We start from the raw sequence: 14,934 nt of genomic DNA, 5'->3' as shown, positions 1-14,934 counted from the left end.
TAACTATTCTCATTCCTGCCCTAACAAGCCTGCCTGCTTGTCATCCTCAGCCCCGCTCTGACAGCTGTGCTCTATGACTTGAGTCGCCAGATCCCCCAGTTGAAGAAGGACATCCAGGATGGGCTGCTGAAGATGCTCTCTCTCGTTCTAATGCACAAACCTCTGCGGCACCCAGGCATGCCCAAGGGCCTTGCCCATCAGCTGGCCTCTCCCAGCCTCACCAACATCCCTGAGGCCAGTGATGTAGGCAGCATCACCCTTGCCCTGCGCACACTGGGCAGCTTTGAGTTTGAAGGTAAGGTGTGAAGCCAGCAGCAGGCTGGATGTGAGAGGTGTTAGGGCTCTCGCAAAAACGGGCATACTGATATTATCTGTGTCAGCTGTCCATGTTGTAATTAAGGTAGCGGAACAATACCCATGGCCTCTTGAGTGTTCCCATGGCTGAATTCACTGCTGAGTTTTGGGAGCCTTCTAGAAAGCATCACCAGTTGCGGATGCTCAGGAACAAAAATATGTATCTACTCTACTTAGAATTCCAGACCTGAAATGGGGGTAAAACCGCCCCAAAAGGGCTTGCCATTTCACTTGCTAGTGTAGACAAGAAGAGCTGGCCTGTCTCATGATCTGACAGGTCCCATCTACCAAACTGCTTCTGTTACAAGGGAGAAGAGTTTAGACCAAGCAGTAACTGTGTCCTTTGCACTCAATCTGCAGCTCCATTTGTGTCTTGTTGGCAAGTTCAGTTGCTGAGGTGCAAACCTGTGTGAGAACCAGTCTCTTTCCCTACTCTCCTCCAGGCCATTCTCTGACCCAGTTTGTCCGGCACTGTGCCGATCACTTCCTGAACAGTGAGCACAAAGAGATCCGGATGGAGGCAGCTCGCACCTGCTCTTGTCTTCTGACACCTTCCATCCACTTGATCAGTGGTCATGCCCATGTGGTCAGCCAGACTGCAGTGCAGGTGGTGGCAGATGTTCTCAGCAAACTGCTCGTGGTTGGGATAACAGACCCAGGTAAGGTGTTGGGTTTCCCACCATACACTGTCCATCCCTGGACATGATCTTGTAGTATTTGGGCTTGTTTTCTAATAACCCAGTCAATCGTGCTTTCTAAATAAAATGGATTCCATATCTCTGAATCCATATGGGAGTGTTAGCAGTGTGTGAGTGTAGAGTGATATAACCCTAGGGAGTCTCTGTTCAAAGTGGAAGCCTCAGAATTTCACTCCCTGCCTCTTGCCTTGTTGTATGAGTCTGTCCCACATCCCAGTTACAACTGTAACAAATCAGGAAGGACCAGCTCCTTTTGTTGGACCTCTCTCTCTCCCCACTTTTGCTGGGTGGAGTCTCCTTATTGCTGATAGGATAAACCAGCCTCAGGTGACCATTCTCCAAAGTGCTTTTAGCCAAAAGTGGCTTGAGGAACAAGACACTGTTCTGGGTGTTTGACCTGGGTGTCTTATCTGAGACACCATTGGGCTGGCCTATACTAACCACTATGGATAGATTCTTCAGATCTTGCTCACTCCTTCGGGTCCTTGTCTGCTTGCTCTGAGGTTTCAGCAGTTTTCTTTGACTGTAGATCTCTGGTGCAAGGAAGTAGTGTGCAAGTTAGTGTGCATGTCAGGGTTGTGTAAGAACAGCAGTTGAACACAAGTGAAGACAAGTGATCATGCTCTTGCAGACCCCGATATACGTTACTGTGTGTTGGCTTCCTTGGACGAGAGGTTTGATGCCCATCTTGCCCAGGCCGAAAACCTGCAGGCTCTTTTTGTGGCCCTGAATGATCAGGTGTTTGAAATCCGAGAGCTGGCTATCTGCACCGTGGGCCGGCTGAGCAGCATGAACCCTGCCTTTGTCATGCCTTTCCTGCGCAAAATGCTAATACAGGTAATAGAGATAGGCTGCCTGGGAAGGGAATGGAGCCCTTATTAACTGACGGGGGGGGTGGCAGCATTAAGAAAGTCAGACTGTCCATCTCTAGTCTAGCTGCGGTGCTGTGAAGGTCTCTCTTTCTGGAAGATGGTTTATAGTCCAGATTGATACTTTCTTAGTGAACGTGGACTTCCCCGGAATTCTGTGTGGGTTGCCCTCACCAACTTCCCTGGTAGGGAGGGGAGAGGCCAGTAGTAACTCAGGAGGCCCAGCACGTGCCACACTTTTGCCTTGAGTGGAGGGGCCTTCTTTCTGGACTGATGCGAGGTATTGCATACCTGGCAATATAATCCCATAGGTTTTCCCTCCCCATTAGGGATGGGTCTGGGTGCACTCTGTTCCATTTATACGAAGTTGCTATGGCCTTGCTTGAGCCCCCTTATCTGTGAGTGTGTGTGCAGCTTCTGAGATGGCTTTCTCATTTGACACTTGAGCTGAGAGTTGCGAAGGAGGGGTGGGGTCAGTCTCATTACTTTGCTGTCTTCCATTATTTGCTGTGTCACGTGGGGATGCTGTCTCTCCAGCTTTCCAGCTGCATTAGTGCCTCTGTTTTGACCTTTCTGCAGATCCTAACGGAGCTGGAACACAGTGGTGTGGGAAGAATAAAGGAGCAGAGTGCCAGGATGTTGGGTCACTTGGTGTCCAATGCCCCACGACTCATTCGTCCATACATGGAGCCCATCCTTAAGGTAGAACTGCCGTAGAATTCTGGCTCACTTTAGGTGGGGGAGATCTTGTGGCATGCAGGCGCATTACACAACGACTGAAACCATGAACTGCACCATTTTCATTGCTCTGTAATGGTGCTAACCAGACTGGAACAATGTCCCCTCTATTTTTTCCCATCTTTGTGCAGAATAAATTTTGTTATGGGCGCTAGCACTGGTGCTGATGTGCACCACCAGTACAAACAGACACTGTTGGCTGTGGATGCTGTGCTAATCAATTGGGCAGCACCTGAATCTCTCCTGGGTGGCTTCCCAAGTCCTCAGCTTGCAGGGAACACTGGACTGGCATGTGATTCCTTACTACAACCTTGAGTGTGTGCAACTCTATGACTTGAATAGAGAGTGGTGCAGAAATCCTAAAAGGGTAATAGAAATATGCTGTAAGTCTTTGAAACATACATTGTCACCCAAAAGCATTTGTTAGGGACTCTGTCTTACTGGCATTTCCAGTGCAGGAGTCAGGGAAGAGATTGCTCAATACAGGGCACATGGGGAGAGGTTTCTCAGTGGTTTCTGACTTTTTTCCTATGTCATCGAACAGGCATTAATTGTGAAACTGAAAGATCCTGACCCAGATCCAAACCCAGGGGTGATAAATAATGTCTTGGCTACCATAGGGGAGCTGGCACAGGTAAGGGTGTTGCAGCATTATGTGGAGGCATTATCATTGCTGGCTATGCCTGTAACATTTCTAGATGATTGTCTTACCTTCCTGTGTCTTCAGGTCAGTGGGCTGGAGATGAGGAAGTGGGTGGATGAGCTCTTCATCATAATTATGGACATGCTTCAGGACTCCTCCTTGCTGGCTAAAAGACAGGTGTGTATATGATACCTGCCCTAAACTGTGCTGTCTTTTCTGACCAGAAGCAGACAGCAAAAGGTCAGTGTACGCGAGCAGAGCAACTTGAAATCTTGAGCTCAGAATGCCAGTCTCTCAAGGAAAGCTGCATCCATTCTCATGTGCTATGTTGGAAAGTCTAGTGCCACCCTCTCTCAAGAACGGGGTGGTCTGCCATGTGACTAGGGAAAACAGCATAGATCAGTGGTTTTTGTGGAAGACATTGGGATTGTGCTCAGGGCTGAAGAGATGTTTCCAACACCCACTAAAGGAGAAAAAAATCATGTCTTGTGCGTGTTGTTCAACCTTGAGATTTGTAGATTGCCATGTATTATTTGACTTTTCACCTTCCCTCAACAAAGAGTCCTTATTTATGGGAGCGTTCAGTGTCCTGGAAGGCAATCAGACATTGAGATGTTTTAAAGAAGAAAAATAATGTGAGTACAACGGAGCAAATAGTAACTTGCTGCTAAGCCAGATCAAAACTAACTGTTTGGGTCTGTATTTGTTCCAGGTCGCTCTGTGGACACTGGGACAACTGGTAGCCAGCACGGGTTATGTGGTGGAGCCGTACAGGAAATACCCAACCCTGCTGGATGTGCTGCTGAACTTCTTGAAGACTGAGCAGAACCAGGGCACTCGGAGAGAGGTAGGAAATCAAAGCTCACTTCCCAGCAGCCGCTTCCTCTGTGTACTTGCGTGAGAGGGTGAGGTCAGTCATGCTGACCTTCTGACACAAGGAATCATCTGTTGTTGGGGTAGATTGATGGATAGTTTGGCATAATGGGCAAGACTTTATAGGGGCTGTGAATGGAAGCTAGTTAAGTTGCTCACTTCGGTGGATGAGAGGAATTCGTACACTGTATTTGGAATACAATGGGCCTGCCTTTCCCACCACCCAGTCTTCTTACCCTTCCCTCTGCCAGCTTCCCAGTACTCTGGGTTCAGGCTTCATTTAATCTGTAGGTTTTAGCCTGCGTGACAGGCCTTGATGTGCCTTCTTTTTTTCGTTTTCCTCTTGCTAGGCTATCCGCGTGCTGGGACTCTTGGGAGCTTTGGACCCTTACAAACACAAGGTGAACATTGGCATGATTGACCAGTCACGAGATGCTTCAGCTGTCAGCCTATCGGAGTCTAAATCCAGCCAGGATTCCTGTAAGCAGAGGGAGATTGGGGAAAGAGAGTGTACCGTACACTGTTTAGTTTTAAAGGGACCTTGCTCTTTACATTTCAACACAAGAACTAAAGATGAAAATGGTGTAATGCAGCGTCTGAGCTCTTTCGTCATTCAGTACTGAGAGGTAGGCAAGTTGGAGTCTAACCAACTGCCTTTCCTCAAAACCCCCAGGGGCTTTAAACGTAACCAGGATTTTCACTCAAAAGTGGAATGACTTAAGCTACAGAAAGGCAGCATTCTCTGTAGCAAGGGCATAGGACAGGGTGTCAAGACACCTGAGGTTTTTTCCTCAGCTCTGCCCCTGAGACTTCAGGTGAGTCACATCTCAGTACCTGTTTCATCATTTGTTAAAAAAGAGCTAAGGGTAATGACCACCATTTGTGATGTGGGGAGAGCTCAGTGGGTGGAAAGCATGAAGTATTAGTACGTATGAAACAGGAAATACGTAGAAGGTTCCATATCAAGTTCCCTTTTTTACCTGTTGTTGTTATTAATGCATTAGTTCCTTTAGAACTAGAGGGGGAAAGTCATTTCATGGTCTCTACCTCTCACAGACCACTCTGCCGATTTTTGAGCTTTTACAATTGCAACTTCCTGTCTTATAAAATTATCTTTCTCTTCCCCTATTTCTGTGTGAAAGGCTAATGGAAACAGGTGACCCTCTAAATAGGGGAAATCTGAACATACACAATGTAGTCAAATATACAGTTAAATGACCAATAGACAAATATCGCCTTTGATTGTTTTTTTAAAAAAACCTGTAATGATCTTGGTGCTACTTTCAGCACTGGTGTGTACATTTCAGGCTAATATGCAGGGATTTGTTTAAGCTGATGGTGTCCCCTTCAAAATGTGACATTTAGTTGACTGGGTTTTCTTTAAGGCCGCCTGTCTACAAGATCACAACACCACTCCCTGAGAACTGTTTGACTCTGAAAGCTTTCCATTCCCTCTTCCATGGGAATGCAAATGATCATGGCTTTATTCTGAGAGCAAAGATCAACCAGAAAGACTCTTTAAACAACCATCAATGAAATCATTTTTTTCTCTCTCAAAGGTGCCTTCCAACCTGCTTCATTATGTAGTCATTACTAGAATGAGCTTTTTTTCAGGAGCACAGACTTTATTGTCCATTGCATAGTTCAGTGCTTTAGGCTTTTGTTTTTGTAGTACCCTAAAGGAGCGCTGGGTGACCTGACAGACAAAGTGCACCAGCCTCTGCCCTGCAGCACTTCCAATCAAAGTAAAATGCTGAAAGCATGGGAAAAAAACACTTCCCAAACAGGTGTCCATGGAGCATGTCAGGCTCATATCAGTAGTTTTGTTCCCTTACTTTCAACCATTGAATCTTGGTGCCAGTGTAAGTAGAAGGTCATGTGATTGTTTCAGCACAAAGTTCTGCCCAGGTCCCTCACTTCATGTCTGCAGTTACCTCCGTTGTATATCCATTTCCTGAACAAAATGCAGTAATGCTGAATTGCTTGGCAGTGGTGTCAGGGCATAGGCAGGCAGCTGTTTGCCAGGCGTTGGTTTAAACGAAACCACCAAATTGGTGTCACGTTACTTTAGTTTTGGCAGGAATTTTTATTAGCACTTTCAACTGTTACAATAAACAAAAATTATACCAGCTGGAGCGTGATAAAGTGTCCCTGCATTCCAGTAGATTCCACTTTCGACAGAGCATCTTGTAAAGCAGTAAAAAGCTCCCTAGGTTCATCTGTGAAACTGATTGTCTGTGTGTGCATGAATTTCACTACAAAAAAAACAGAAGAGAACAAAAATAAATAGGCAGATAATGGGCATCACCAGATGTGAAATTCACTGTTACTGATACTATTTTTTAAATGTAACCTACTGGAAACATCTGTGATGGAAATAGTTATACTGACGTCCCCTCAATCATTGGTAAAGTTTTCTTCTGTGAATTCCAGAGAATTCAGTGGAGCTATGCTGGATTTCCATCAGTATAAATAAAAGTCTAGATATGGAATGAAAAATACCATTTAAATTAGTTTCCAAGCACTAATACAAACAGACGGGGATGAGTGTGCAAAAGGAATGTGGTGTCTTTGTAACAGAGCAATAGATGGTGATGCAGAAGTTTGAGTAAATTTTCAAAAGGCCCCTAGGGTTTGTCTAAGCTTGGAAATTTATTGGAAATTGGAAAATAGTTATTCCTAATTAACTCTGAACACACTCATATTCTGGAAGAGTTACCTTAGTAAATTTCTAAGTGTAGACAAGTCCCAAATCCCACTGAATGTTAATGCCATGTTTGAAAATGGGACTAAGACACTTCAGAACGTGTTATCTTATAGTTACAAGTGAACATACTGGGTACCACATTTAATTATCTGATTAGCTGAGAAAACGGAGGATGGAAATGTTTCATTCTTGAAAAGAAAGAGGAAGAAGCAATCAATTAAAAGTAGCTTATTCCCAGGAGAGGTTTGTATTACATTGCAGAATATTATATAAATGGGGCATGAGAAAGAGTGTCTGTCATGCTCCATCAACAAGCGCTTTACAAAGTCAGTCACTACAGTGCATCCAGCCATGGAGGCAAATATCTCGAGCGCCATGTGTTAGGCTCTGGCACACTCCTAGCTTTAGACATGGATGCACATGTCCCTTGGAGAAGAACATTGGGCAGAATGGCAGGGTTATGCCCTCATTTCTCACAAAAGCACAGTGGCATCATGAATTTTCCTCCCAGATGGCCACAAGGAATAAGCAGCAGGTGGAACGTGAAATCAAAAGGCAGACCTTGTTACTGTTGACGTATTCAAGTCTTAGTTCTTGCTGTTGTGTTGAACTATGTCTGAGAAGCCTGGCCAGTAGCTAGGCCATGACCATGTAACTGAAAGCTGTACTGTTAATGTTTTTAGGGCACAGACTCCACTTGTGCAGAAAGAACATGAAAGAGAAATAGGAAAACTGCTCATTTCACCTGTTTCCCCAACTGCTTTTGACAGAAGAAATTTTGGAGAGAGGAGATTGTTGGAGGCTGTGTCTGTATCTAACCCCATAAGTTCTGGCAACGTTGGGAGTGCAGGGGATCGATTCTGCACTGAGCCCAGTCAGTGCTGTTGTATTGTATTGTCATCGTCGGTAGTACTGCTCCAGTTTCGTTGCCTGGGTCCCACTATTACTGTTTAGCAACATTACCCTGTGCATTGATTTTCTAAGAGAAGTGTCCAGGCTCTCCAGGAGCCAGTACTCTGGAGATTATACCTCCCATCTTCTACCAATTCCTGTCCTAAAAGCTTCTAAGCTACCTTGATAGTGAAGCCTCAGAAGAGAGGTTAGGGCACAATGCCTTAAAGATGCTACTCGCATACTCTGATTTTTCTGTGCAAAAACTGAGAGATCTGTGCAGCCTAGTTTTCTTTCATCTTCTAGATTTAGGAATACAATTTCTAGGGTCTCAAAGCCTTGGCTTAAGTTCCCATGCATTGGCCATCTCTTCTGGGTGCATTTGTTCATTTAAATATCTCTTTTTTTTTTCCTATTAGCTAGCTGTGTCTGATGTGCAATGTTGGCATGCATTGTGAATACATGTGTGATACTTCCTAACCTTTTTTCCTCAGCTGATTACAGTACTAGTGAGATGTTAGTGAACATGGGAAACCTCCCTCTGGATGAATTCTACCCTGCTGTCTCGATGGTAGCGTTGATGAGAATCTTCCGAGACCAGTCCTTATCCCACCATCACACCATGGTTGTCCAAGCCATCACCTTCATTTTCAAATCCCTTGGGCTCAAGTGTGTGCAGTTCCTGCCCCAGGTCATGCCAACCTTTCTCAATGTAATTCGGGTTTGCGATGGTGCCATCCGAGAGGTGAGTGTGCTAAAATTTTGCTTCTCCTCCCCCAAAACAAGTTTCCATTATAAAGAGAATGCCAGCCGGCTTTGGGTGCTCCTGCACTGTGTGTGTTGCTGCCAAGCATGCTGCAAAAGTGAGGTACCAGCTTTGCTTTTTCTCTCTCCTCTGGGTACTTATCAGAGCCTCAAATGCCAACAATTTTTCTGCTTCTCCATTGAAACAGCAGCTATCAACCATCCCCCTTAATGGCTAGTCCTCAGTCCTGCTTCCTTCCTAAGCCATCCTGTTCAGGTCCCAAATCTATCAGTGGCTTCTGTAGCTTATGCCCTGTTGCGCAGTGTCTCTTAGCATGTTGCATGTAGAGTCTTAAACCTGCAGCAAAGTGATGTGCTTTCATCATCCTTTGCAGGGAATTTGACTTGTTGCAAGTCAGCTGGCATTCCCAGCTGAGTGGACAGTGATTCCACAGCACCTCTCACTTCTTTCTCATTCAGTGCGCCATTTTAACTTAAATGTAAAATTTTATCAGAAGAATAGGCCTTGGCTATATCTGACGTAGGACATCTGGCTGTAGCAGAACTCCTTTCTCAAGAGTTTGTGCAGTGGGGATCTTGAGTTACTGGAATTAGGTTTTATATGCGGGATGGGGCCAACAGAATTACCCTAGTAGATCCTCGTTCCTGCTGTAGAACCACAGTCACCACTGGCAAACCTCTACCACACTGAATTACTGCTCAGATTGGAATGAAAAACCATGGCACTCTGGGTTTGTTGAGTACCTAGAGATGACTGACCTAACTTGCTTGAAAGCTCTGCAGTTGTGCACACTCTCTTTACAAATTTTCAGGTAAAAGAAGATGGTGACAGTGTACTGGGGAGAAGAGCTGAGGTGGGTACACGTAACATTAAAGAACAAAGTAGGCAGTTCCTTGCACTGAATGTAAAGACCCTCTTGCAAAACCACAGGAGCTCTGGGTTACTTTTTGGTAAAAATGTATGTTGTCTAAGTAGCCAAAAAGGCTGTTTTTTATCCCTTGTCCACTTACCTGATTTTTCATTAAACCTCACAGCCTAGTCTTCCGAGCTCCACTTGTGATTTGGAACACCCTGGCCTGTGTTTGCTGTGAACAGCAGTTACAGTCTACATAGCACGTTTTGCATAAAAACTGAATTTAATAGAAAATGATGTAAATACTATTGGGCTTTTTCTTTTGTTTTTAAATAAGCATTTGTGGACAAGGGTGGTCACCCAAATGGTTAAATTATTTCACACTGAACTCAAAAGTAAAATCACTGCAGTGGATAGTTGCACGTGATTGTGTATTGCTTGATCAAAGTGAATCATGACCCAGACAAGCAAACGTGCAGTAGCATGGTCTAGGTCACAATACTCCCAGAGTACAATTAGCCAGCTTTCTAATGAACAGTTTTATTCTGGCAAGTACTGCAATCTGTCCCTGTAATATTCCACCCATATGCCTTGGTGAGGAGAGGGAGAGACTATGAAACAAACTATCTACGCAAGCTTGGCCAGCAGTCATGGGGAAGAGATTGGGGCTACATTTTTAGGAGCAGCCTCCAGATCTGAAATTACAAAGCTGTACAGTATGTCAGACTCTAGGTTCAGACTTGGAATCTGTTGTTTAAACACTAATCAATTTGCATGTGTTGAATCCCTTTGGTGCATCGTATCCAAAGTTTTAAATACTAGCAGCAATCGATACAAATACAACTCTGGATTGAGGCTGAGAGAGAATTTGGCCCCAGACTTCCAGCATTCATAGCTGTGCATGTTTAGTTTTCGGTTATTTGCAATTAGCCTTTGAAATCAGATTTGCCCTGAATTGAACCTGCATTTGGGTAGCAGTGCTGAGCACGACCTGTCTCTTCCTTTCAGTTCCTGTTCCAGCAGCTCGGAATGTTGGTGTCTTTTGTGAGGAGCCATATTCGACCTTATATGGATGAAATTGTCACCCTTATGAGAGTAAGTACAAACCTTAGGTTGAATCCCAGTATCTTGGAAATAGTGGAAGGTGGTAAATTATGCTTTCCTTTGATCATATGGGATCACTCTTGAGGGATTGCCAAAGTCAGAATGTAGCTATCCACCTAGACAGAGAGAACAGGGAAACTATAGAATCTGCAGCAGCAGGAGGCAGGGAAATTAATAAATATGTCAGGAACAAAATAAAATATCACTTCATTTTACAATAAGTGTTTCTTCTAATCCCGTCTCAGAGACAGTTGAGAGTACCTGCCATTTTTTTGTTAGGATTGTTCCTGTACTTTGCTAACTACTACTGAAAAAATAACAAACAATCTTTTGGCACCTTAGAGACTAACAAATTTATTAGGTCACGAGCTTTCGTGGGTAAAACCCACTTCTTAATGAAGCACATTCAGTTGGATGTATCTCATTCCTGTAAATATCATACGTGGGGGATTTGCCCATGTGATGCATAAGGCAGTTAAGATCTCTATTTGGGCCTGGGTTAAAGGTGTTAAACTTGTAAATTAGTTCCAGCTTAATTTGCTTCATTAACTTGTCCTACTTAGAGACAAATAACTTCCTCCCATTTCCCACCCTCGTGCTCCCTGCTAAATAAACCCTGGATTCTACTTTTCCTCTCCATTTCCATCTGAAGAATGGTTTTACTCATGAAAGCTCATAACCTAATGCATTTGTCTCTAAGGTGCCACAGGACTTCTTGTTCTTTATGAAGCTACAGACTAACACAGCTGCCCCTCTGAGACTTTTTAGTGCTGAACAGTATGGCATAGACGCTGGAGAATTGTGATTGTGACCACTGATTCGTCTTTTTGCCCTCAGTCTGGTGTAATAAGTAGTGTTAAATAAGTGCCTGCTAACTGCAGTTAGCTGCATCAGGGGAAGGCAGACTGTTTGTTTGCTGAGGGAGGAAAAAGTTAAGTAGCTACAACGTAAGTCAGAAGAGAGCAGAGCCAGGAGTGTATTACGGTCTTCCTTCTACTTTCTACCACAGAATTGGAGGAAGTGATTTCTCAGTGTGCATGGTGACACTGGAGGAGCTGTTGATGACACTGCACAATATGCGCCTCCAGTTTCATGTGATTATTCTAAATTGTAGGGGTGCACCTGATTTACAGGAAAGTTTTACCAGCATAATATACCCTACACTGGCAATTTATGCTTGGCCGTAAGAGCCGATGAGTGTTTAAAGGGACGCTGTCGTCCAAATTCTTCCCCACATTGAAGTCTTGTGAAACTAAACTCGTACGTAGTTTGAACCAAATGGAAACAGTTCCCTTTTTGAAATTCCAGTTGGAAAAGGATTTCCAACAGCAATCAAACATCCTCCAGCAGCATTTGCAACATACCCATTGCAGCAGCATGCTAGTTCAGAGAAGCCTGTCAGTTTTCAAAAACACACACAAGTGGTTAATCTTTTTTATACACAGAAACAAAGTGAGCTAGATTACAGTTCTTCACATTTTTAATCTAACATGATTCTAGTGCAGGGATTCCCAACCTATTCCCAAACATGGGTCACGATTAGATTTGTTACGGGACACCAGCAGCTCAGAGCTGCATGTGGCTCTTAAAGGAGCATCCAGCAGCTATCCCTATCAAAGGAGAAGCAATTGCACATTACAAAGGCAGCTTCTTTGCTTTTGATATTTGTAGTCATCCCAGGCAAGCCACTTAATAGACTCTTTCAGTAATTTTCATACCCACTCCCGCTTTTGCCCCTCTTCTGTTCAATATAGCTGATTTGACAGTTTTTTCATTTTTTGTTGGTATCCCACCCCCCCCCAGGCCCCTGAGCGTGAATCCACCCTCTAGCCTCTGAGTGTGGGGTTTAAACTGGGGGAGAAGGGAAGAGCAATTTGGGAATGAGGGTCTTTCCTCCACCACAACTCAGATCAACTGTAATGATGAAATAATAAACTGTAATAAACATAGTGTTATTTTATTATTATTTATGTATGTTCCCTATTTCTATGGAATAACTATTATGAGTATATAAACATGAGAGGGTGCAATTTTGTATTCTTGCCTCAGATGCAAAATTAGCTAGGTACAGCACTGCTCCCCTCTGCCCCCCCACCCCACCCCCATTTTTGAATTTCCTTGGGTCACCAAGTCTTCCTCAATTGTAAAAATGGGTTCCCCGTCTGGAAAAGGTTGGGAACAGCTGTTCTTGGCCGTGTCTACACTAGCCCCAAACTTCGAAATGGCCACGCAAATGGCCATTTCGAAGTTTACTAATGAAGCACTGAAATGCATATTCAGCGCTTCATTAGCATGTGGGTGGCTGCGGCGCTTCGAAATTGACACGGCTCGCCACCGTGCGGCTCATCCCAACGGGGCTCCTTTTCGAAAGGACCCTGCCTACTTCGAAGTCCCCTTATTCCCATGAGCAGATAGGAATAAGGGGACTTGGAAGTAGGTGGGGTCCTTTCAAAAAGGAGCCCCATCGGGACAAGCCACGTGGCGGCGAGCTGCGTCAATTTTGAAGTGCCGTGGCCGCCCACATGCTAATGAGGCGCTGAATATGCATTTCAGTGCTTCATTAGTAAACTTCAAAATGGCTATTTGCATGGCCATTTCAAAGTTTGAGGCTAGTGTAGACGTAGCCCTAGTGAGATAAATAAGCAAAACTTTGTTAAATATAATTATTAAACTGACCATCTCTTTAGAGCATTGTAGTTCTGTCCTGCAGAGCTGAACAGCAAACTGCTTGATATGATACATACCTTGAAAATTACATGAGGAGCATTTCGTACAGAGAATTAAGGCAGCCAGTTTATGAAACAGAGAGGTGGGAAATGTATGTTTCATGTGTAGGTCAAACTTTTTTTTGATTGGACTAAAAAGTATGAGCAGGTAGAAATAAACCCAGCCCATGGAAGAGGTAGCAGATTGTTGGTCTGCTTGTACTGGAAAGGCAAATAACAGATCTTCACAATGTGTGTTATATCATTTTTAATCAGTTTTCTACAAAGTGGGAAGAAGAGATCCTCTTTTGTAGGTGAATAGTAACAGAGATATAGCTGTGTTAGTCTGTATACTATCAAAACAAAAAAGCAGTCCAGTACTACTTTAAAGACTAACAAAATAATTTATTAGGTGGTGAGCTTTCATGGGATAGACCCACTTCTTCAGACCATAGCCATACCAGAACAGACTCAATATTTAAGGCACAGAGAATCAAAAATAGTTATCAAGGTTGACAAATCAGAAAAATTGTAATTAAGGTGAGCAAATCAGAAGAGCAGAGGGGGGCGGTAGGAGGGGGAGAAGTCAAGAGTCAGGTAAAACTAAGTATGTAAAAGAGTCCATATAATGGTCCGCGTAATTGGCGTCCCGGTTCAAACCACATGTTAATGTGTTGAATTTGAATATAAAAGAGAGCTCCTCACTCTCTCTCTTTGTAGGCAATTCTTAAAGTTGCTTTTCAGTAAAATGCAGACTTTCAGATCATTAACAGAACGGCCCACTCCTTTAAAGCGCTGGCTGACAGGCTTGTGAGTTAAGAGCTTTTTGATGTCTATTTTGTGTCCATTCATTCTTTGTGGAAGCATGTTAACCATTTGTCCTATATACAAAGTATGTGGGCATTGTTGTCACATGATGGCATATATGATGTTAGTAGAGGAACATGAGAATGTGCCCGTGATTCTGTGAATAACCTAGTTAGGTCCAGTGATGGTATCTCCAGGATAGGTATGTGAACAAACCTGGCAACGAGGCTTGTTGCAAGGAAAAGTTCCAGGATTGATATTATTGTGGTATAGTCTGTGGTTGCTGGTGAGAATCCTCATAAGGTTGAGCAGTTGTCTGTCAGAGAGAACAGGCCTGTCACCTAGGGCCTTCCAGAGCATGGCGTCCTGACTAAGGATGGGTCGTAGGTCTTTAATGATGCATTGGAGTGGTTTGAGCTGGGGGCTGTAGGTAATGACCAGTGGTGTTCCATTGTTGGTTGTTTTGGGCCTATCTTGAAGTTGCTGGTTTCTGTGTATTCATCTGGCCCTGTCAATTTGTTTTTTTAATTCTCCTGGTGGAGAACAATCCTGGAAGTTTTCCTTGCAACAAGCCTCATTGCCAGCTGTGTCCACCTACCTATTCTGGAGATACCATCACTGGACCTAACCAGGTTATTCACAGAATCACAGGCACATTCTCATGTTCCTCTACTAACATCATATATGCCATCATGTGACAACAATGCCCAATACTTTGTATATAGGACAAATGGTTAACACGCTGTGACAAAGAGTGAATGGATACAAAACAGACATCAAAAAGCTCTTAACTCACAAGCCTGTCAGCCAGCGCTTTAAAGGAGTGGGCCATTCTGTTAATGACCTGAAAGTCTGCATTTTACTGAAAAGAAACTTTAAGAATTGCCCACAGAGAGAGAGAGAGAGTGCGGAGCTCTCTTTTATAT

The 14,934-nt window shown here is 44.0% G+C and overlaps 1 protein-coding gene across 5 annotated transcripts in view; it reads left to right on the top strand.

The window, feature by feature from the left end:
* Positions 1-14,934, top strand: part of MTOR (mechanistic target of rapamycin kinase) — a 123,051-nt gene that overhangs the window by 12,228 nt on the left and 95,889 nt on the right. For 3 of the 5 annotated variants that reach the window (XM_074975897.1, XM_074975896.1, XM_074975898.1), the window contains 11 exons: positions 51-295; positions 798-1,013; positions 1,684-1,889; positions 2,501-2,623; positions 3,204-3,293; positions 3,387-3,479; positions 4,015-4,149; positions 4,526-4,655; positions 8,268-8,518; positions 9,351-9,392; positions 10,401-10,487. In XM_074975897.1, coding sequence (XP_074831998.1) covers positions 51-295; positions 798-1,013; positions 1,684-1,889; positions 2,501-2,623; positions 3,204-3,293; positions 3,387-3,479; positions 4,015-4,149; positions 4,526-4,655; positions 8,268-8,518; positions 9,351-9,392; positions 10,401-10,487 — 1,618 coding nt within the window. The remainder of the gene's footprint in view (positions 1-50; positions 296-797; positions 1,014-1,683; positions 1,890-2,500; positions 2,624-3,203; positions 3,294-3,386; positions 3,480-4,014; positions 4,150-4,525; positions 4,656-8,267; positions 8,519-9,350; positions 9,393-10,400; positions 10,488-14,934) is intronic. The other 2 variants (XM_074975899.1, XM_074975900.1) reach the window with 1 other exon arrangement.

The sequence above is a fragment of the Carettochelys insculpta genome, chromosome 23 (assembly GCF_033958435.1).
Source record: "Carettochelys insculpta isolate YL-2023 chromosome 23, ASM3395843v1, whole genome shotgun sequence".
NCBI lineage: Eukaryota > Metazoa > Chordata > Testudines > Carettochelyidae > Carettochelys > Carettochelys insculpta.
This window is presented reverse-complemented; position numbering and strand designations above follow the sequence as displayed.